Genomic DNA, 24,844 nt, shown 5'->3' on the forward strand with positions numbered 1-24,844 from the left:
GGTTTTTAAATGGCTGATGTCATAATTGATCATGACAACTGCAGATCAAACATAGGTTAAGATGGCAGCTTCTTTGGCTGTAAATGATAGGAAGGTTTAGTTCCACTTTTAGGCAATGCAGAATGGAGGTAAGTAGACAATCCTGACACTAGCACTGGTAAGCAACAGCAACCAGGCAAGAAATTCCAACCTTTTTAATGGTTTGTACCCCTTAAGCCCTGTACACACGATCGGTTTGTCCAATGAAAACAGACCGATGGACTGTTTTCATTGGACAAACCGATCGTGTGTGGGCCCCATCGGTTGGTTTTCCATCGGTGAAAAAAAATAGAACGTGTTTTAAATTTTTTCTATGGATAAAAAAACGATAGAAAAAAACGATCGTCTGTGTGGAAGTCCATCGGTCAAAAATCCATACATGCTCAGAATCAAGTCGACGCATGCTCGGAAGCATTGAACTTCATTTTTTCAGCACGTCGTAGTGTTTTTTGTTTCGCGTTTTGGCACGGTCGGATTTTTGACTGATGGTGTGTAGGCAAGACTGATGAAAGTCAGCTTCATGGGATATCCGACGAAAAAATCCATCGGATTAGATTCCATCAGATATCCTATCGTGTGTACGAGGCTTAAGAGCAGCAACTGTCAGGAATACCTGGATCACAGGACTGGCAGAACAGAATTACAATTCCTTTAGTGAACAATACAGTTAACATACACGTATTTAGTTTAAACATTTCCCTGCTTGCCAGGCGTTCATTTATAATTCAGTTGGGAACTTCTATATAAATAGGGCCAAATGATTGGAACCAGAAAAGAAATAGATACATCATGTTCAAAGAAAAAGTAATAGTACTTGTGTGTAAGGTGCTCTTACTCTGGTCTGTTGCACTCCCGGATGGCGGTTTTAATTCCCCCGCTGCAAGATCTGGAACAAGCCCCGAAAGGGCTCCATGACCCCCACGAGCCATCGATAATGGAGGAATCGCGCTCTTTCGGGATGCACACGCCATACCTGCATTGCTGTGGTGAGGATAAACAAAGGTAATACAGATGTAATACACTGTGCTGTCTGCAAGGCATAAGCAATGGAAGTATTCAACTGTGAAGAAATCATGTTTTATTTACAGGTTCTCACACAACTCTGCTTCCGAGAATATAAATGATTTATTCATATTTACCCTTGTTTGAGTTGAATGGTACATAAAAAAAGTTTTCTGTAGAAATTATTTTGTGGAAATCGGGTTAAAATTATGTTTTATGTTCAATAATGTTTATGGAAGTTTTATCACGTTGCAATATAGAAGTACAGAATACAGCCAAAGTTAGAAAGTAACATGGCCAGGGTTTCAATACAGCTTTTATAGGCACATATTGGTACACATATTCATAGTTTTATAAACCTGTGAATTACAACCAGGGGGTCACAGACTTGTCTATGGGCAGAGGGGGTAGGATGGTAGAGAAAAGGTGGGGGAAAGGACTTGAGGGGATCTGTGGTCAGGGGGTTATCACGAGTCATATGGGCCAGTCTAGGAAATCATCATTAAAGCAGACATTGAACCTCCACATCCTGTTATTAGCATCCCCTTCTCTCAGAATGAGATTTGTAACTTTTTAGGGGAACACATCTGGATTTTCACCTAGATGATGTGTCTGCAGTCTCCTGGGATACTTATTTCATGCACTCCAGGAGACCTCAGGGTCCCTCACTGCACAAGCACAGCGGCACATCACCCACAAGGGGGCGTTTTGCAGCTGGCCCAATAGTGATGGACCACAACACACATATGTCATCAGGGGACATGCTGCAAAGAACCCAGAAGAGACAACGGGATGACGTCAGAAAAGAAGAAAACAGAAAACGGACTAGGCAAGCAACAGTAAAGCGTAGGATCCCTACAAAACACAGCTGGATTCGCTGAGCATGTGAGTGGATGTCCCAGTGAAAAAAAGTAAGCGGAAGTAGAGCTGAAAAGGTTGGGAGGAGTGGCCAAAGTCTGAGAGTAGGTAATGTTGGATCCCTGGGGACCATATATCACTGAGCCATTCTATCGATCCATATAGCAGTAATTAGTGAGGTTGAAAAAAGACACAAGTCCATCAAGTCCAACATATGTGTGTGTGTGTGATTATATGTTAGTATTACATTGTAAATATGTCAGCATTAATTGTATCATTAGTTATCATCCAAGAGGATCTGTGGTCAGGAGACTACTCCAAGTCATGGACCATTCTAGAGATTGATCATTAAGGTTTAGGAGGCAGCAGTCAAAGTCTGGGGGTAGGTTATGTTGGATGCATGGGGACCCCACCTTCCTAGAGAGTTTATCATTCAGTATAGCAATAACTGTCTTTATTGATAGCCATCATCCAAGGGGATCTCCGGTCAGGAGGCTACTCCAAGTCATCTGGACCATTGTAGAGATTCATCATTAAATTTTAGGAGGCAGCAGTCAAAGTCTGGGGGTAGGTTATGTTGGATGCATGGGGACTCTACCTTCCTAGAGAGGTTAGCGTTCAGTATAGCAGTAATTGTTTTAAAAGTCATCATCCAAGGAAATCTGTGGTCAGGAGACTACTCCAAGTCATCTAGACCATTCTAGAGATTCATCGGGAGCCAACAGTCACAGTCTGGGGGTAGGTTATGCTGGATACATGGAGACCCCACCTTCCTAGAGAAGTTATCGTTCAGTATAGCAGTAATTGTTTTAAAAGTCATCATCCAAGGGGATCTGTGGTCAGGAGGCTACTCCAAGTCATCTGGACCATTCTAGAGATTCATCATTTAGGTTTAGAAAGCAACAGTCAAAGTCTGTGGATAGGTTATGTTGGATCCATGGGGAACCACCATTCCTAAAGAGGGGCATTATATCATTCAGTATAGAAGTCACTTTATCAATAGTCATCATTCAAGGAGATCTGTGGTCAGAAGACTACCCCTAGCCATCTTGACCATTCTAGAGAATTATCATTAAGGTTTAGGAGGCAGCCATGGGGATTGGCCCTTCTCAAACAGGGCCAATTTATGATTCAGTTTAGCAGTAACTGTATTGCTGGCCATCATCCATGACACTCTATTTAATATAGTGGATTCAATTATGTTTTCAAATGATAGTGTATCTTTGACATCTGAGACCTCGTACACACGACCAAGTTTCTCGGCAAAAACCAGCAAGAAACTTGCTGGGAGATATTTTTTGTACATTTTCGTTGAGGAAACTGTCGAGAAACTCGACGAGCCAAAAAGAGAGCAAGTTCTCTATTTCCCCAGCCTAACAAGAAACTCCACGAGCAAAACGATGTGTTTCGCCCGTCGAGTTCCAAGGTCGTGTGTACGAGGCTTGAAGGGTGAATTAATGAGGGGATTTCGGTGCGCGGATTTCGGTGCGCGACGCTGTCATAAAAGGAATTCCACGCATGCGTCGAATCATTACGACGCATGCAGGGGATCCCTTCGGACGGATCGATCCGGTGAGTCTGTACAGACCACCGGATCGATCTGCGGGAGCCAATTCAAGCGGATAGATTTGTAGACATGTCTACAAATTTTTATCTGCTGGAATTGGGAAATTTCCGCAGATAAATATCCGCAGGAATGTACACACCATAGAATCTATCCGCTGAAACCGATCCGCTGAGATTTTTCAGCGGATGGATTCTATCGTGTGTACGGGGCCTTAGACTATAAAAATAGAAATAAGGCTCAGAAAGGAATAACCAACTGGAATGCATAAGTCAGTATACACAAAGCAGGAACAGGTAAGAGTCTGCAATGACAATTGCTAAAATCCCTGTAATGTATTTAATTGTGGTGGAAAGATCTTTCTTTCTAATTGAAGAATTTCACTGAGTGCAGAATCTTCAAGTTTGACTGATGTGTTCCTTTAAAGAAAGTGATTATATTTCCTAATTTCAGCACCGCAGGAATCAGATTGCGCTGATAAAGCCAGCGCAGCTTCCTTTACAATACAGGAGAGTTTCATTTGATTAATGAGACACCAGAGCTCCATTACTACTTATATGGTCAAGGTAGTTTCAATAATCCCCAGGAAGAAGCTGACAGCTCCATCAGTCAGACCTGCATATGGAAGATTGAGCTGAAACAATGGCTTGGCCAGGATACTGGTTGGAATGCACAAGTAACAAAATACCTATCACCTGTTAAATGATCAATAGGTAAAATACCTGCAGAGATTAGAATACAGCCCTGACTTCTACTTCTTGTTACGTATTAATAGAGCAACCAGTTAATTATGGACTACTAATGCAAATAAATAGCATTTAGACAATCGTAAAACACATAAAGACATGCTGGTTTAACTACCGGTAGTTAAAGGAATAACCCCTTCAAACATTGAAATTCAGTATTTAAAAAGCTACTGTAGGTCCTAGTAAAATGACTATGGTAAAATTTCCTGGTGCTTTCCACCATATGTGGCTGTACTCATGTAAACGCCGATTGCTTCTTCATTGCATATAGTTTACTTCACAAATGTGGAAGTGGCGCGTTTAAAGGAATCGTCGTATGCAGAAGCAAACCGCATTTACATTAGTATGACAGAATACAGCCAGTCACTTGTATTGGTAACTGTACTTGGCACCTGCAGCTCCCCATTGCAGGAAAGCAACAGGGAGTTTACGCTGGAAGATATGTCAGCATGTTAATGTCCGTGTGTCCGTGTGCAAAGAGGCCATAGAGTGGGCACAGCCTCCTTGTTCAGGTCCCTGTTTTTCATCCTCAAATTTCTTTTACATCCAGGCCATGGCTGGCAGTAACCCCATGTTAATACATCCATCAAAGTATACAGGAAACCATGTGGCATCAAATATTTTAAACCAGATCAAAACTTTTTTTTCTTTTCTGTTTTAATACAGGGAGTGCAGAATTATTAGGCAAGTTGTATTTTTGAGGATTCATTTTATTATTGAACAACAACCATGTTCTCAATGAACCCAAAAAACTCATTAATATCAAAGCTGAATATTTTTGGAAGTAGTTTTTAGTTTGTTTTTAGTTTTAGCTATTTTAGGGGGATATCTGTGTGTGCAGGTGACTATTACTGTGCATAATTATTAGGCAACTTAACAAAAAATATATATATACCCATTTCAATTATTTATTTTTACCAGTGAAACCAATATAACATCTGAACATTCACAAATATACATTTATGACATTCAAAAACAAATCAGTGACCAATATAGCCACCTTTCTTTGCAAGGACACTCAAAAGCCTGCCATCCATGGATTCTGTCAGTGTTTTGATCTGTTCACCATCAACATTGCGTGCAGCAGCAACCACAGCCTCCCAGACACTGTTCAGAGAGGTGTACTGTTTTCCCTCCTTGTAAATCTCACATTTGATGATGGACCACAGGTTCTCAATGGGGTTCAGATCAGGTGAACAAGGAGGCCATGTCATTAGTTTTTCTTCTTTTATACCCTTTCTTGCCAGCCACGCTGTGGAGTACTTGGACGCGTGTGATGGAGCATTGTCCTGCATGAAAATCATGTTTTTCTTGAAGGATGCAGACTTCTTCCTGTACCACTGCTTGAAGAAGGTGTCTTCCATAATCTGGCAGTAGGACTGGGAGTTGAGCTTGACTCCATCCTCAACCCGAAAAGGCCCCACAAGCTCATCTTTGATGATACCAGCCCAAACCAGTACTCCACCTCCACCTTGCTGGCGTCTGAGTCGGACTGGAGCTCTCTGCCCTTTACCAATCCAGCCACGGGCCCATCCATCTGGCCCATCAAGACTCACTCTCATTTCATCAGTCCATAAAACCTTAGAAAAATCAGTCTTGAGATATTTCTTGGCCCAGTCTTGACGTTTCAGCTTGTGTGTCTTGTTCAGTGGTCGTCGTCTTTCAGCCTTTCTTACCTTGGCCATGTCTCTGAGTATTGCACACCTTGTGCTTTTGGGCACTCCAGTGATGTTGCAGCTCTGAAATATGGCCAAACTGGTGGCAAGTGGCATCTTGGCAGCTGCACGCTTGACTTTTCTCAGTTCATGGGCAGTTATTTTGCGCCTTGGTTTTTCCACACGCTTCTTGCGACCCTGTTGACTATTTTGAATGAAACGCTTGATTGTTCAATGATCACGCTTCAGAAGCTTTGCAATTTTAAGAGTGCTGCATCCCTCTGCAAGATATCTCACTATTTTTGACTTTTCTGAGCCTGTCAAGTCCTTCTTTTGACCCATTTTGCCAAAGGAAAGGAAGTTGACTAATAATTCTGCACACCTGATATAGGGTGTTGATGTCATTAGACCACACACCTTCTCATTACAGAGATGCACATCACCTAATATGCTTAATTGGTAGTAGGCTTTCGAGCCTATACAGCTTGGAGTAAGACAACATGCATAAAGAGGATGATGTGGCCAAAATACTAATTTTCCTAATAATTCTGCACTCCCTGTATTTATTTATCAAGATTTTAAAAAGTAATAGGATATTGTAAGTAAACAAAGTCAAGTACAAAAATAGAACTGTCAGCATAGTCAATGTACGAACAGTGGCGACCATAACATATTTAGAGACCAAAACTATTTTATGGACTTCCCGCCACACAAAAGCCGTAAAGTATAACGAAACTCAAAACTTTTTTTTTAGTTTTGGATAGAGTGGAGAGGGATTAGATTGCATGCCAGTTTTTATTGCTGGCTGTGCCCCCATTATGGAGAGTCACCCTCTCTATTTGTCCTGTTCACCATTATCATTGAAAGTGAAAGAAAATCCCACATTTTGGGTTGTCCCCAGAAAAGTAATAGAAGGGAAATCTTCCAATCGGGACACTAGTTATGGTGACCCGGGGGTCCCCAAAGAAATACCCTTAATTTGCAAGTATTTCCTCTCACTTCCTGTTTGGCTATGGGGCAGGAAGTGAAGGAAAATCTCTGCAATGGGACACAGATGGCATAAACAAATCTGATGGGGGTTATAACCTTCCCTTTGCTCTATCCAAAATGAAGAAACAAATGTTGCCTATAGTTCTACATTAACATTTACTTATGTAGTACCATTATGCCCCATGATGCTACTAACAGTAATAGAGATTGGAATGGCCGACACAATGCATGAAGTGACTAATACGCACAGTTGTTGGTCGAAAGACACAACAGGAGAGAAGTTAAAGAACCTACTTTTTTAGTTCTCCCCAATTGGCCACATGACCAATTGGCAAACACCTTTGCTTGAATTCTGACATATCTTGACATTTGGTCATATGACCAGCTCCAGCAGGTCAATGTTGACTTCATTGAGTGAAGCAGTCTCCATAATTATATGATACAACTTTATAGCCAGAATAATATTTCCTGGCTTCCTCCCGCAGCCCTTGGCAAGGGTGACGTCATCGTCCTTCTAGCCAGATCTCAGGGAATGTTGAGTAGCTAAAATCCCGTAAGAAGATGACCCTGTGTCTTCTCATGAGACTTGGACTACTCAGCATTTCCAGGGATATTGTCGGCAGGAAGATGGCATTCCCCCCTACACTACAGAAGTGGAGAAAGAGAAGTATATTATCAATTTCTTTGCACTTTTATGCATCATTTATTGAAAGGAGGCCACACTGAGTAAGTAGTGCAAGGCCAGCTTAAAGTTGCTTAGTATATACATTTTTTATTAGTATATATTTTTTATTATGCTCTCATATTTTTGCTTTCTTTGTCTCACTGTCGAGATTTTCTATCACTTCCTGTCCTAGAAATACAACAGGAAAATTAAGGAAACTCACTAGATGATTTAGTTCTGGTGGCAATTCTAAAATGTTTTTTTTGCCCCTCACTTTCCGTATCATTGACAATGGTCCAATGGTCACCAGGACAAGTAGAGGGGGGACACAGGTAGCAATAAAAAAATGATAGAGGCTTCAATACAAAAGGAAAACATTTTTTTTTGGCTTTACATACACTATAAACCAGGTAAACATTCTACATTGTATATTGTTACCAACTGCAGGCAGCTCTAGGCTACATCTATATCTTCTTGAGGCTGATAATTTGCTAGGCTTTGAAAATGTCATTGTTATTTTATTTTAAATTGACCTAAATAGCACAAGATCAAAAACCACACACAGACACATAGCTAAATGATGCAGTGGAAGGAGATTCCTCCCCTCTTCTCAGAAATCAGTGAAGGGTGAGCAAAATACCTTTTTCTGGGTTTGCACTAGTAGCAGAGCCTGCTGCTCCTCTAAAATGTGATCCGCACTTTCCAGAGGCATTTAAAGTGGAGGTTCACCCTAAAAACGATTTTTTAACATTAGAGCCAGCATAGTAAGGGCATATACTTTTGGCAGGTTTTTTTTTTTTCCTCCGTACTTACCTTTATATTCTGATTTGGTCCAGGGCTTCCGCGTTCTGATGACTCCGGGACTGGGCGTTCCTATCCCTGCCTCAGGGTTCCGATGACTGCGGGACTGGGCGTTCCTATGCTTCGGTTCCATGATTGACGGCTTGTGAAACAGGTGACCTGTCGCACAACGCGCGTCACCAGATTTACGGAAATAGCCGAGCTGCGAGTCGGCACTATATGGCGCCTGCCGAGTAGAGCTGACTGCGCAGGCGCTGTTTAGTGCCGACTTGCTGCTTGGCTATTTCACCGACATCTGGTGACGTGCGTTGTGCGACAGGTCACCTGTTTCACAACCAATCAATCATCCAACGGAAGGATAGGAACGCCCAGTTCTGCAGTCATCGGAAACCCGGAAGCCCTGGACAAAAACAGAATATAAAGGTATGTACAGAGAAAAAAAAAGGCAAAAGTAAATGCCCTTACTATGCTGGCTCTAATTTGTGTAATATTAAAACATTTTTTTTGGGGTGAACCCCCGCTTTAACAGGTGATATGTTGCCACCTCACTGCCTGTTATAACCCTTAAAATGCCAACCCACCATGACACAATGTCAACATCATTTTTCTTGATAATTCTTGAAATCGCAACATGTGCCTTTGCAGCTTAACCACTAGAGTACCGGGCCATCGTCAAATGACGGCTCCACGGTGACTCTGAATATTCAACAGGACGTCATATGACGTCCTGTATTCCTGCGGCCACTGGGGGGCGCGCGTGCGCCCGGCGCGTCCCCGAGATGCCGATGCGCGTGCCTGGCGGTCGCGATGTCCGCCAGGTACACGCGATCGGTAATGACAAAGCAGGGACGTGGAGCTCTGTGTGTAAACACAGAGCTCCACGTCCTGTCAGGGGAGAGAGGAGACCGATCTGTGTCCCTTGTACATAGGGACATAGATCGGTCACCTCCCCCAGTCACCCCCCTTCCCCCACAGTTAGAACACAATACAGGTATACATATTAACCCCTCCCTCACCCCCTAGTGTTAACCCCTTGAATGCCAGTCACATTTATACAGTAATTAGTGCATTTTTATCGCATTAATCGCTGTATAAATGTGAATGGCGCCAAAAACGTGTCAAAAGTGTCCGATGTGTTCGCCGCAATGTCACGGTGACAGTAAACGCTATAACTTTTGCGCAAACCAATCAATATATGATCATTGCGATTTTTTTTTACCAAAAATATGTAGAAGAATACGTATCGGCCTTAACTGAGGGAAAAAAACGTTTTTTTAAAAAAAATTGTGATATTTATTAAATAAAAAAGTAAAAAATAGTGTTTTTTTTTTTAAATTGTCACTCTTCTTTTGTTTATAGCGCAAAAAATAAAAACCGCAGAGGTGATCAAATACCACCAAAAGAAAGCTCTATTTGTGGGAACAAAATTATAAAAAAAAATTTGGGTACAGTGTAGCACGACCGAGCAATTGTCATTCAAAGTGCGACAGTGCTGAAAGCTGAAAATTGGCTTGGGCAGGAAGGGGCGTAAGTGCCCGGTATGGAAGTGGTTAAAGTGTGGCAGTTGAGGGCGGTAAAAACGCACTTGCATTTTTATTTAAAATGTCAGTTACTGGATTTAAACATTTTTTCCAGGAAGTAAAACTGATCCTTTCTGTTTATGAATCTTTTATATCAGCTATTTGATTAAGGTACTTGAACCTTCCTTAAACCAAAGCTTCTGAAAGGGTCAAGAGGAGAGAATAACTCTGAACAATGCAGGTAACTTTATCCCTTTTCACACAGGACATGAATGGAATTTCTATTCCACTAGGAGAATGGAATTCCTTCCTTATCAACAAGGGCCATTTCAAATTGTATACCAATTATTACATCCAGTATGGACTTTCTGCTCCTGATGGCCTTATTGTGACTATCTCTTTAGGCTGTGAGGCCTTTTAACAACAGGTTCACCAATTTTAAATAAGTGCTTGTGAATATATTGAAAGTATACTTTGCCTTCTTGGTTAAGAAAACTCATGCTTGTTTCAGGGTCCTTAACACTACTGCCTTGTGGCCAGTAGTGTATTTAGGTTTTGTGCTGCCCTAGGCCTGACTAAACTCGTGCACCCCCCAATTCAAATATGACACACCCCTTCCTGTCAAGGCCACACCCCTTTCTGTTTAAGACCCGCCCTGGGATTTTGGGGGGACACTAGTTCTGAGGGCCTGGGGGGGGGGGCAATGGATTCCCTTAATTTGCATAGATTTCCTTGCACTTCCTGTTTGGCTATGGGGCAGGAAGTGAAGGGAAATCTCTGCAATGGGACAGGGATGATAAAAAAATTACCTGTCAGAGTCTATAACCCTCCCTTACGCTATCCAAAATGGAAAAAAAGGGTTGCCTATAGTTCTACTTTAAGCTCAAATTTCTGATAATTTTCTGGACTAAGAAGATATAACCATGCCAATGGTGCAGCAGAAAAGATATATCACAGTGAGGAAGGTTTGTGGTCCAGGATGATAGGACAGTCAAAACTGACCCACAAACCCCCCCCCCCCCACAGTTGAGGAATGCCGGCCACTCGCATACCGGAAGCAGTGTGGCTGCTTTATGGGGGCGCTAGACTAATTTGCCTCTTAGCCCAGTCCGCCCCATAAGACTGGCGCTACACTAACAGGCGATTGTTTATTAATGAAAAAATTGCATAGAAATTCACTCATTAAAAGTGCATGTACATTCGTTGTGTGTAAATTGGCAAATAAACAATTGTTACTAGGCAAATTTCTTTGCTGGTCGAACATTTTTCATTGATTAAAAATGGAAAATACAGCATTTGAACACTAGGTGGCACTAAGTACCATATGAAATTTCTGTGATACTTAGCACCATCTAGTGGCCAAATGCATTTTTGTTATTTCACAATGAAAAACTCTTAACCAGTACAAGAAATAGTCTAATAACGTTCAATTTTTGCCCCATTTGCACAGAACTAATTCACGTGAAAAGTGAATTGCTGTGCAATTTTTTTTTTTTCAAATACACCCACAGTGTTTTAAAAACAAATGTAATTAAGTTGTGGTTTACATCACTGACAAATTTGTCAATGATAGCATAAAACTAATTTATTTTATAAACAGTAGACTTGTTCTAAAGAAGAATCCATAGGACAAGGTTATTTTGCTCTGTCTAATATGCAGGAAAGAAGCATACAATATGACTGATGTGAAGCAGGAAGATTACATTACGCTTTCCTATTAAAGCCCAGCATTAGGAGATAACGGGATATTTGCTGGCACGGGCCAGCGATCATTGTCTCCATTTCTGAAGTTATCTGTTTAATTGTGGACGGAGCTATTTTAAAGCATCATTCTAGATAAAGGGAACAGCAGGGCCATTTCACCACAATACATCTCTGAGGTTGTTTCCTGGGCCTACGATTCGAGGGCAGCCAAGTGTAACGGTGGGAAAGGAGAGCGGGACATGGGAATTTTCTGCCTCTTTATGCTGGACTTTTACTGCTTCCTGTGTGACATCACCACCTCCATGATGTTTCTTTTATAGGCCAAAATATATTATGAGCAAAACGCCTAGCTTGGGAGAACAGACGTTATAGATTTTTTGGAGCACTGAAAGTAGATATAAACCCTAACTGGACAACTTTTAGTTAGCTAAATCACTGTGCATCATGAACAACTGCCATTTGTTAAATAAACTACTGTTTTTACTTTATTTTTTCATCTTTGGTTATATGTCAGTGTTGTGGATTTCCCGTAGCCTATTTTAACCACTTGTGTTTTGGACCACTTTCTTGACTCCTTGATAGTGACTATTGATGAGCTCAGACGTGTTCCAAACCCATGTGTATGAGCCCACCATGAAACTGTCACCTGCCAATCATTTGTTACCAGGGCATTCCCCCGGGGGGGGGGGGGGGGGGGTGAATATACATGTGTCTTTCTGCCAGGAATGCCCAGATGCAGATGATTGGCCCATACAGATGACTTCCTGGAGAGCCCACACATGTGGATTTGGATCCTACACCCAAGCTCATCACTGATAGTGATAGTGACACACTGCCGTAACAGAGAGGATTATACCGTAGGAGTACACAAGCACCTCAAACTAGGACTTATTTTTGGAGTAGGGCTTATATTGCAGCCCTCCTGGAAAATAGCGCTAGGTCTTTTTTTAGGGGTAGGTCTTATTTTGGGGGGAAACACGGTATGTGCTGGGAGCACGCAGTGAGTGTGCACTCAGCAGAGAAACATAGGCCGCTCAGTAATATATATGTGCAACATGTTGGCTTTAAAGCCCACCCTTTTGATGCTGCACATATGTGTTAGGCAGGCAGGAACAGATTAAAGTGAAACTCCAGCCTAACCTTTACTTTGTTTCTTGGATGGGGTAGGGGAAGGTTAGAACCTATGTCAGGCTTATATTTCTATCGTTGTCCCCCTTGATGGGGGCCCACTGACAGAATCAGAAAATTGAAAGTAGGGAAATTGATCGTAAATAAAAATGTATATAATGTATATAATTATACTGACATCTGTTTTACATTCACACGTCATTATTCTTGAAACCTTATTAAATAGTAAAATAATTTTCTCACCTTTCCCGTCTCACATTCGGTCCCGTCTGCCCATGGCGTGTGCTGTGTTCGGCAGCCCTTGTGTGGCCCCTCCATATTAATGCACCACAGTCTCCGGCACTGCATTTGCTTCACGGGGACAAACAGATACAGTTCATTCCCAGGCAGTTTAATGTATAACATATAAATTCACAGAAAACTGCCTACTCTGCACTTTACAATGACACTTTTCCCAAAGCTTCTTTTATCTGGCTAAAGGATCCAAGTCTATAACAGCGTTAATGACCCTCTATGTAGCCTGAAACAACCTATTTAAATATGGAACAAAGTTTACATTCACACAGGGAAAGGCTGTAAAGCCAGCAAATGCACATTAACAGCCATTGTACATAACTAACACATTAATGACCTGAAAGTGTCTAAAGAGAATTAACAATGGGCTACATTGCAGTTTTTCTCAGGACACAGTACACAAAAAAGAAACTCAAAGCTGTGATAAAAAAAAAAAAAAATATCAAAACTAAGGACCAAGTAACATTACAATAAAAAAAAAATACAATAATAATAATAATAAACAGCACATACTATGTTACTGTATATTTGTTTTTTGTCTGTACTTTGTACTTTGCCATGTCACTTTACGTGAATGTATAGGGTGAGAGCACCAAAACTTGGTTATAACTCCAGTATAAATTTATTATTTCTTGATAAAAAGTCAGAGTAAAAGCCAACACGTTTTCCACACACAAAACCTCTTCATCAGGACTTGAATGTTGGGAATAATGGAATAGGATCCTGGAGAATGACACTGTCATTGTAATCCTTGTCTATTTGTCTTCATTGTCCATTATCGTTTTCCATTACCTGCAGCATTCAAGCCCTGATGAAAGGGAAGTTGTGAGCCACCAAAAACACATTAGCCTTTATCTTCTGATCTTTTCTCAAAAATAATAAATCCATAATGGACTTATTGCAAACTTGTTCCACTCTCATTTTTTTTATGTCACGTTATGTGTCCTTTACAGGGCAAAAAACAAATAAAAAAATTGTACCTTTACAACCCCTTTAAGATTTAAAAATATGCACTGTACCTGGAGTTTGAAAGACAAATTTGGTGACCTGCTATGCCCCCTATATACACACAACCGATTAAAGATATTCTTAACCACTTAACCCCCGGACCATATTGCTGCCCATAGACCAGAGCACTTTTTGCGATTCGGGACTGCGCCGCTTTAACTGAAATTGCGCGGTCGTGCGACGTGGCTCCCAAACAAAATTGGCGTCCTTTTTTTCCCACAAATAGAGCTTTCTTTTGGTGGTATTTGATCACCTCTGCGGTTTTTATTTTTGCGCTATAAACAAAAATACATCGACAATTTTGAAAAAAATTAATATTTTTTACTTTTTGCTGTAATAAATATCCCCCAAAAATATATAAAAAACATTTTTTTCCTCAGTTTAGGCCGATATATATTCTTCTACATATTTTTCATAAAAAAAAAATCGCAATAAGTGTTTATTGATTGGTTTGCGCCAAAGTTATAGCGTTTACAAAATAGGGGGTATTTTTATGGCATTTTTATTAATATATTTTTTTTACTAGTAATGGCGGCGATCAGCGATTTTTTTTCGGTACTGCGACATTATGGCAGACACTTCGGACACTTTTGACACATTTTTGGGACCATTGGCATTTTTATAGCGATCAATGCTATAAAAATGCATTGGATTACTATAAAAATGCCACTGGCAGTGAAGGGGTTAACACTAGGGGGCGGGGGAAGGGGTTAAGTATGTTCCCTGGGTGTGTTCTTACTGTAGGGGGGTGGCCTCACTAGGGGAAACACTGATCCTCTGTTCATACATTGTATGAACAGAAGATCAGCATTTCCCCCCTGACAGGACCGAGAGCTGTGTGTTTACACACACAGCTCCCGGTCCCCGCTCTGTAACGAGCAATCGCGGGTGCCCGGCGGTGATCGAGCCCGCCGGGCACACGCATGGGAGTCGGGGGCAAGCGGGGGGCGCGCGCGCGCGCCCCTAGTGGCCGCTCGAAGAGCGGACATATAGCTACGGGCTCTCGCCCAGGAGAGCCGACCTGCCGCCGTATAATGACGGTGGCCGGTCGGCTAGTAGTTAATTCAGACTAAAGGCTAACTGCATGTAAAACTAATTAAAGTGACACTAAAGTATACTCTTATTCTACAAAAACAATCTATACACATCCAGTACGTAATGGCCCCGTAATCTATTTTTCATAAAATTGTTTCATAATGAGTTTTTTTGCCTCCTTGTAACATTCCCTGTAAGCCATCCCATAGTCTACAGCCCATATTCCCTAGTCCATTTTGGAAGCAAGCAAGAGAGGGTGGCTACATTCTTGCACACAGTGGGATCGTGAAGAACGAATTTAGCCATCCTCTAACAGCAAGTCAGATCATATTATCAAAAATTGGAGGTAGTTATTATCTGCTTTAACAAGCCAACATCCCTCTACTGTATGAAAAACACTGTTTTCCCCCTAGAGATGGGACTTTAACCGCTTAACGACCGCTGCATGTATATATACGTCCACAGAATGGCACGTACAGGCAGATGGGCATATCCGTACGTCCCTGCCTTTCCCCGGGTCGGGGGTCCGATCGGGACCCCCCCGCATTACATGCGGCGGTCGGTAGCTCTGGGAGCGATCCGGGATGAGGGGGCAGCTATTCGTTTCTAGCCACCCCCTCGCGATCGCTCCCCGGAGCTGAAGGACGGGGAGAGCTGTATGTAAACACGGCTTCCCCGTGCTTCACTGTGGTGGCTGCATTGAATGCGTCATCCCTTTTATAGGGAGACACAATCGATGACGTCAGACCTACAGCCACACCCCCCTACAGTTGTAAACACACACTAGGTGAAACATAACCCCTTCAGCGCCCCCCTGTGGTTAACTCCCAAACTGCAACTGTCATTTCCACAATAAAGAATGCAATTTAAATGCATTTTTTGCTGTGAAAATGACAATGGTCCCAAAAATGTGTCAAAATTGTGCGAAGTGTCCGCCATAATGTCGCAGTCACGAAAAAAAATCGCTGATCGCCGCCATTAGTATTAAAAAAAAAAAAATCATAAAAAATAAAACTATCCCCTATTTTGTAAACGCTATAAATTCTGCGCAAACCAACCGATAAACGCTTATTGCAATTTTTTTTACCCAAAATAGGTAGAAGAATACGTATCGGCCTAAATTGAGGGAAAAAAAAAAATTTGATATATTTTTGGGGGATATTTATTATAGCAAAAAGTAAAGAATATTGTCAAAATTGTCGCTGTATTTTTGTTTATAGCGCAAAAAATAAAAACCGCAGAGGTGGTCAAATACCACCAAAAGAAAGCTCTATTTGTGGGAAAAAAAGGACATCAATTTTGTTTGGGAGCCACGTCGCACGACCGTGCAATTGTCTGTTAAAGCGACGCAGTGCCGAATCGCAAAACCTGGCCTGGGCTTTTAGCTGCATTTTGGTCTGGGGCTTAAGTGGTTAAAGGACACACGCGTGTAACAAGATAATATAAAATTCAATTTTAATGGTATCAAAAAAGTACATGTAGTAAGAGATAAATATAAAAAAACTAGCGGAGTTCCACCCATTTAAAAGTCAGCAGCTACAAAAAGTGTAGCTGCTGACTTTTAATAATCAGACTCTCACCTGTCCCACGGTCCAGCGATGCGGGTGCAAGTAGCCTCACTCCTCTCCCCCTCCTCTCCAAGGCGCTGGAATGCTAACTGTGGGCACCCAGCTGTGACTTCACCTGTGGTGTGTCCCAGAAGATTGAAGGGAGGGAGAGGTGATCTTCCTTCCGGCACCACGGAGCCAGGGGAGGAAGTGGAAGCTGGGTGCCTGTAAAAACAGGGTACCCGCTCCTCCTCCTGCAGGTCAACTGCACTTAAAGTGGAAGTTCTATCTTTGGGTGGAACTCCTCTTTAAGCTAAAAGCGCTGACATAACACCTAAAGGGGTAGTAAAATGAATCATGTATATCATAGCAGGAGGCAATGTATAATACATAATAATGGTCTTCATTCACAGTTCCAATGCGAACAGTTCCAATAACTATTTTGAGTTTGGAAAACATACTTAAAAAGAATAAAAAAAAAAGTTTAGTGTCACTTTAACCACTTAAGCCCCGGACCATTTGGCTGGCCAAAGACCAGAGTACTTTTTGCGATTCGGCACTGTGTCGGTCATGCAACGTGACTCCCAAACAAAATTGACGTCCTTTTTTTCCCACAAATAGAGCTTTCTTTTGGTGGTATTTGATCACCTCTGCGGTTTCTATTTTTTGCGCTATAAACAAAAAAAGAGCCGCGGTGGAGCTGCGGCAGGCGCGCCCACATGGCCGCGTTTTAAAGGGCAACATTAACGTTAATCTGCCCAGCCGTGCCATTCTGCCGACATATATTGGCGTGACACGGTCCTTAAGCGGTTAAGTTTTGATTGGGCACCAGGGGTTTGAATCAGCCACCAGCTTGTTATATATCTCAGACACACATTTGTTTACATTTGGCTCTGTTCATGAACATCATGCCCATAGTCACATGCATAAATTCTCTGCACGCTTTCCATGCTATACATACTTCTTTAAATTCTGTGTATATATTTTAAACAGTTAATTCTCCTTGTTGGCATATTTAGATAATATCACAGTAGAGAGTTTGTGTCGTGGAAAGAAACAGCGCAGATAATCTTGAAATATCAAGTTGGTGCAAATAAAATAGATTTTTTTTTTTAATGTACATTCAGCCAAACGTCTTACTAGTTTTGCATGAAGGGAGGAAGTATTAGAACCTCTGTCATTTTTATTGCAATTTGGCGCTCCATTAGAGAGATTTCCCCTCATTTACACTCATGGTGACAATGGTTCTAACAGTAAGTAAAGCAAAATGGGCAACAGGGACACATAAAACAATAAAATGCTGACAATGGCCTTCCCCTTCTCCTAAGGGTTTATTTTTGTGTTGCTGTTGGAGACTTATCTGATGAAACCATTATCACTGGGACAGTACATGAGGTTAAATCTCTCTAAGAACCTGTGGATAGCAATAAAAACCCTACCAGGGTTCTAATCCTTCCTGTTTTAGGCTTCATCCCAGGATAGGAAAGTTTTGGCTGCCAGCCGTGGGAAAGCGCTAAATCCTGCCAAATCATGGCATATTTTTGCCGCGGCTTTGCCACATTTTGCGTTTTGCCCCGGTAAATGTAGGCCAGTGTACATTAAGCCATAGAACAGGTACTACAAAATGTTTGCCATCGCCCTTGTCAGCCAGAAGATCCTTCCATGTATGCCTTCCTGAAAGTAGTCTCATGTTATTACTAGGGGCCTGACCGCTCTCACTTCTTCAGGACTAAGCCCTGACAACTACTAACTAGGGTTGTCCCGATACCGATACTAGTATCGGTATTGGGACCCATACCAAGCATTTGCCCGAGTACTTGTACTCGAGCATATTCACCCGATACTTGTACTGTTGGCGGTGATTAGTGCGTGGGGAAGTTACAAGCACCGATCACCGCTGATTTTAAAGCAGCTGAAAGCCGCCGTGTATTCCGTGTATGCCGCTGTGTATCCCGTGTATGCCACAGTGTATCCCGCTGTGTATCCCGTGTATGCCGCCGTGTATCCCATGTATGCCACCGTGTATCCCGTCGTGTATCCCGTGCATCCCGCCGTGTATCCTGTGCATCCCGCCGTGTTTCTCTCCCCTTCCGTGCTTCTCCTCCACCCCCTGGAATTGTCAGGATGGAGAGCGGGGTAGGAGCCGGTAAATCCGGCTCCTTACTGCTCCGAATGGACAGAGTCAGTGATCACTGACTCTGTCCATTCACATAACTGAAACATTGTAACCTGTGTTTACAAATGTTTCAGTTTATGAATGAAGAGAAGACACTGTCTTCACTCCATTCATTTTCAGCGCAGCTGATGCTGCTGAGAAAGGGAAAGGGGAACATGTGTCCCTAGTCCCTTTCCCTGTCTCAAAGGGAAGATGTCAGAGGTCTATTAAGACCCCTGATATCTCACCAAAGCCCCCCCAACAGGGCTGAAAAAATAAATAATAAAATAAAGAATAAAAAACAAAAGAATAAAAAAAATGATTGTAGAAAATAAAAAGATTTAAGAAAAAACACACTGACACGGTCCACCCCCCCTTAAAAAAAGAAAGCATTATAAATAAAAAAATTGTAAAAAATAAAAATTAAAAAATTAAAAACACAAATTGTTAAAGATAAAAAAAAAAAAAAAAACATACAAAAAACATACTGACACATGTGCCGCTGTCACATGAGATAAAAAAAAAGTATCAGTATTCGGTATCGGCGAGTACTTGAAAAAAAGTATCGGTACTTGTACTCGGTCTTAAAAAAGTGGTATCGGGACAACCCTACTACTAACCCCTTCCTGATAACTGCCTTAGTGACCAATAGGGCATGCTCATTGGATGCTGATAGCTATACTCCCAGCAACATATTTTCATCCAACCATAGTGCAAACAAGCACAGCCTACACGAGAGTGACAACTCTGCTCTGAATTTTGGAGCAATACAGCATTGTTGCCATCCCATCACAGGAAACTGGATTGAGTGGGCTTCACTCAGGAGCATCACTCATTCCATAGATTTTATAACATCTCTAGACTAATGGGGCCTAATTTACTAAAATATTAAGTGAGTTGAAATGAAGTGTGCCTTAAAAAACGTCATTTAAAATGACCGTGTGTGGGCTGCACATCGTTTTTCAGTTCCTGAAAAACAACAAATTTTTTTCCCGAACATGCTGCATTTTTTAACGTTGTTTTAAAAAATGTTTTTCGGGTTGTAAAAAATGATCGTGTGTGGGCTAAAACGACGTTTTAAACCCGCGCATGCTCAGAAGCAAGTTATGAGACAGGAGCGCCCGTTCTGGTAAAACTACCGTTCATAATGGAGTAAGCACATTTATCACGCTGTAACCGAAAAAAAAAAGCGTGAATCATCTTTTACTAACATGGAATCAGCTAAAGCAGCCCAAAGGCGAATGGAGCTTCCCCTTTAGAGTGCCGTTGTACGTGTTGAACGTCACCGCGCTTTGTTCATCATTTTTTTAAAACGATAGTGTGTGGGCAACGTCGTTTTTAATGATGAAGTTGGAAAAACTTTGTTTTTTGGACATGCTGAAAAACAACGTTTTCTTTCATGCTGAAAAATGATCGTGTGTACGCGGCATTAGGCTTCATTTCCATGGACGTTTTTACAGCCACTTTTTTTAGCCTTTTTTACAGCTTAAAAACGCCTGTCCATGTTTTTTTTTGTTTTTATTATTTTTTTGAGCTGGAGGTCAACAACGCAGCGGTAGTGTTTTTTTTTGAATTTTTTATCATTTTTGCATGTTTTTGAGCATTTTTTAACGTCTGGCGTTTTTACAGCTCTAAGGCTGGAGCTTCAGAATGCACTGGTCCTGGGTTTTTTTTGCAGCTTAAAAACGTCTCAGCCATCTACAGCTCAAAAACGTCATGGTGGGCATGAGGCCATAGACAAACATGGAGAGCCATTTTTAAGCTGAAAAAAAAAAGCTCAGAAAAGTGGATGTAAAAACGTCCAAAAACGTCCATGGAAATGAAGCCTTATAGTTTTCTCTTAGTCACCATGTAAAGTGCCACAAATAACTGATGCTTCTGAGTGAAGTCCACCCAATGCAACTTCCTCTGATGGGGTGGCAACAATGCTGCATTGCTCTAAAATTCAGAACATCGTTATTACTCTCATCTAGGCTCTGCCTGCTTGCACTATGGTTGGATGAAAAAAAAAATCTGGGAGTATGACTATCAGCATTTCCAATGCTGATCCACATGCCTGTAGTTCTTCAATCAGCCCCTGACCACCTCCCAGTCCTGCCCACTGTTTTCTGAATTGGAAGCACTACCTCTGCTGCTAAAATCCTCCCACTGTGATCTGCAGTGTCTACGAGGGGTATGTGTGAGACACAATGAAGGAGGATTTGGCTCAGGCAGGGAAGATGACATAAGCTTTGGTTTACTTTATGAGGCTCGTTCATCACATAGTAACTGGATTTGGGACTTGTTTAGCCTGTCGTACTGAAGCCTTTAGTTGTACTTTAAATAAGGTTATGCTATGCACTGACAGCCTTCACTTCACACACTTCCTCTCACTCATGATTGTGTTACACTGTAATATTGCCAGTGACCAGGATAGCTGGCCAGCAATTTGATTAACAGGTGTGAGAGCTGTGTAAACAGTTAATAAATAGGCACTAATGAGAAAAACACACATCTCTGGTCGTAACATTAGCACTCAGCAATCCACTTTAAATTTTACCTAAAGAAACCCTTCAAGTTTGAAACTCATTCACACAATAATAATCTCAGAATATAGAAGTACTAACCATATATGGGCAAACTTGCGATCCCGGCCCAAAAATTAACTCACATTGCTTGTTGACATTGTATAGGACACCAGGCATTTGTTGAGGTAAAGAGTACGCTCTTGAGACAGGTTCATCAAGCAGACATTCACCATATCCTGTGCTGAAAGGGAAGCGACAGAGTCAGCACTGCACAAGCTCATTCCATAGACTTGATAACATCTCCAGACTAATGGGGCCTAATTTACTAAAGTTTAAAGTGAGTTGAAGTGAAGTGTGCCTGGGAGACCTTTACATTTTGGAAGAGAAGTTCACTCTGCTGAAACTTCAGAGCCATGAGATATTGATGCAGGAGTGGTAGTTTCTGATGGCAATAGCTCATTACGTCACCCCATGTAACAATTAGTGTTAAAGCCCAACTCTGGGAATTCTGAAAATTCCTACTTGCAGACTGCAATAAGTGACTGCTTGTTTATGTCTAGGGGAGAGTAAAAGCACTTTTACCTGATTCTTTGCTCCCCCAGCAATGAAGTGCTCCACCATGCTCCAACGGTGGACTATGGACCCTGCATTGTTCTTGATAATGTCAGGACTCCTTACTGTTATATCATGGAGGGGAGAAAATTCTGTGGGGAACGGTCTAGCTTCATGGAGTAGCAGAGGATCTAGGAAGTTATGTTATTTTCTATGCCCCCTAGATCAATGTGCGGGCGCAGCTCCACTGCAAGGGAGAATTTTCAAGTTTTCCAGAGTTGGGTTTTAAGCTGGCCATACACCAGTAGAATTTAGTTTGACATTTTTTGTTTTTGGAACGCTTGTTCGATTAATTTGCTTTTTACTGTAGTGACAAGACAATTCAAAGGATAGGAACTCTCCCCTAGCAAATAAACCTTGATACCCTAATGAGAACAATAACCACCAACTGTCATTCATTACCACATTTTCCAATCATCATGAATTAATTAAAAAACTGTTTTTCAAAACACTAGAGGGTCCTAAAAAATTATAGGGTCTTATCTTAGCAGATTGTCCTCATATCCTATTCAGAAAAACACAAACCCTTCAAGACCTCAAACCCTTCGAGATCACAAAACGTAGTTGAGCCTCCGCCAAAGATCTCTATGCTTGGAGGCCTTAAGGACTTTTTTCCTTGTTGAAAATGTTAAATGTGCCAAACTATTGGTGGGCAAACCTGTAGAGACAAATCTATCTCCTCACAGGCAACCCTCAAGTCATTTAATATTGAGCATTTTATCGCATGCAATACTAAAAGGTGTGCTATACCTTTTAAAGTGCCGATGCAAACTTCAGTATGTGGGCAGGACCACTAGGGCACTAAAAATGGGAATTAACCATAACCATTAGTCATGGTCGACCAAAGAAGTTGAGTGAACATGCTCAGCATCATATCCAGAGGCTGTCTTTGGGAAATAGATGTATGAGTGCTGCCATACCCCCAAGACGACCACTGCCTTGCTAAAGAAGCTGAGGGTAAAGGTGAGGGACTGGCCAAGAATATCTCCAGACCTAAACCCTATTGAGCATCTGTGGGGCATCCTCAAATGGAAGGTGGAGGAGTGCAAGGTCTCTAACATCCATCAGCTCTGTGATGTCATCATGGAGGAGTGGAAGAGGACTCCAGTGGCAACCTGTGAACCTCTGTTGAACTCCATGCCCAAGAGGGTTAAGGCAGTGCAAGAAAATAATGTTGGCCACACAAAATATTGACACTTTGGGCCCAATTTGGACATTTTCACTTAGGGTTGTACTCACTTTTGTTGTCAGAGGTTTAGGCATTAATGGCTGTGTATTGAGTTATTTTGAGGGGGCAGCAAATTTACACTGTTATACAAATCGAACATTCACTACTTTACATTGTAAAGCAAAGTGTAATTTCTTCAGTGTTGTCACATGAAAAGATCATTAAATATTTACAAAAATGCGAGGCGTGTACTCACTTTTGTGAGATACTATATATATATATATATATATATATATATATATATATATATATATATATATATACATACATATATATATATATATATATCTATATATACATACAGTACAGACCAAAAGTTTGGACACACCTTCTCATTCAAAGAGTTTTCTTTATTTTCATGAGTATGAAAATTGTAGATTCACACTGAAGGCATCAAAACTATGAAGTAACACATGTGGAAATTATACATAACAAAAAAGTGTGAAACAACTGAAAATATATTTCATATTCTAGGTTCTTCAAAGTAGCCACCTTTTGCTTTGATTACTGCTTGGCACACTCTTGGCATTCTCTTGATGAGCTTCAAGAGGTAGTCACCTGGCGCAGCACCCCATCACTCTCCTTCTTGGTCAAATAGCCCTTACACAGCCTGGAGGTGTGTTTGGGGTCATTGTCCTGTTGAAAAATAAATGATGGTCCAACTAAACGCAAACCGGATGGAATAGCATGCCGCTGCAAGATGCTGTGGTAGCCATGCTGGTTCAGTATGCCTTCAATTTTGAATAAACCCCCAACAGTGTCACCAGCAAAGCACCCCCACACCATCACACCTCCTCCTCCATGCTTCACGGTGGGAACCAGGCATGTAGAGTCCATCCGTTCACCTTTTCTGCGTCGCACAAAGACACGGGGGTTGGAACCAAAGATCTCAAGTTTGGACTCATCAGACCAAAGCACAGATTTCCACTGGTCTAATGTCCATGCCTTGTGTTCTTTAGCCCAAAACAAGTCTCTTCTGCTTGTTGCCTTTCTTTAGCAGTGGTTTCCTAGCAGATATTCTACCATGAAGGCCTGATTCACACAGTCTCCTCTTACCAGTTCTAGAGATGTGTCTGCTGCAAAAGGTGGCTACTTTGAAGAACCTAGAATGTGAAATATATTTTCAGTTGTTTCACACTTTTTTGTTATGTATAATTCCACATGTGTTCATTCATAGTTTTGATGCCTTCAGTGTGAATCTACAATTTTCATAGTCATGAAAATAAAGAAAACTCTTTGAATGAGAAGGTGTGTCCAAACTTTTGGTCTGTACTGTATATATATATATAAAAATATTGTGGAATTTTATTGATTTCATTATACTACAACACAAGCATATTTAAGTACCCTGCACGCTGTGCTATTGTCACTTGAAGAATAGCAGCGGTGAATCATCTGTGGTACTTGGCTGAGGCCTGGTTTCCTGGGCCTATCCAGGTATCCCTTCACACTGTCATACCAGAACACAATGTCCAACTAGAAAACCGTATGCCAGCATGAGACCAGTGGTTACCCTGGTTACCCCGTGTCTACGGACATGGAATGCTCAGCAAGAGTTGCCAAAAGAAGGAGATTACTTCTTTTTATTACAGAATTCAAAGTGTGTAATAATTTATTAGACATAAAGAAATGTCTTCATGCAAAAGGGACTTTGTGGGAGTCCTGATTAGAATAACAGACACCCACGTCACTCAACAGACACTCAGGCCTGTAACCCAGGGAGTGTAAATATCTATATACAAGGACAATTCTGAACATTTAGAAACAGTAAACATTGGAAGGGCTTA

The 24,844-nt window shown here is 41.5% G+C and overlaps 1 protein-coding gene across 1 annotated transcript in view; it reads right to left on the reverse strand.

Annotated features, from left to right (window-relative positions):
* Positions 1 to 24,844, reverse strand: part of ADAMTS9 (ADAM metallopeptidase with thrombospondin type 1 motif 9) — a 350,073-nt gene that overhangs the window by 221,701 nt on the left and 103,528 nt on the right. The window contains exons 10-12 of the mRNA XM_040359179.1: positions 21,317 to 21,458; positions 12,915 to 13,022; positions 875 to 1,020 (exon numbers count right to left, since the gene is read on the reverse strand). Of these exons, the coding sequence (XP_040215113.1) occupies positions 875 to 1,020; positions 12,915 to 13,022; positions 21,317 to 21,458 (396 nt within the window). The remainder of the gene's footprint in view (positions 1 to 874; positions 1,021 to 12,914; positions 13,023 to 21,316; positions 21,459 to 24,844) is intronic.

The sequence above is a fragment of the Rana temporaria genome, chromosome 7 (genome assembly GCF_905171775.1).
Source record: "Rana temporaria chromosome 7, aRanTem1.1, whole genome shotgun sequence".
Classification (NCBI taxonomy): Eukaryota; Metazoa; Chordata; class Amphibia; order Anura; family Ranidae; genus Rana; species Rana temporaria.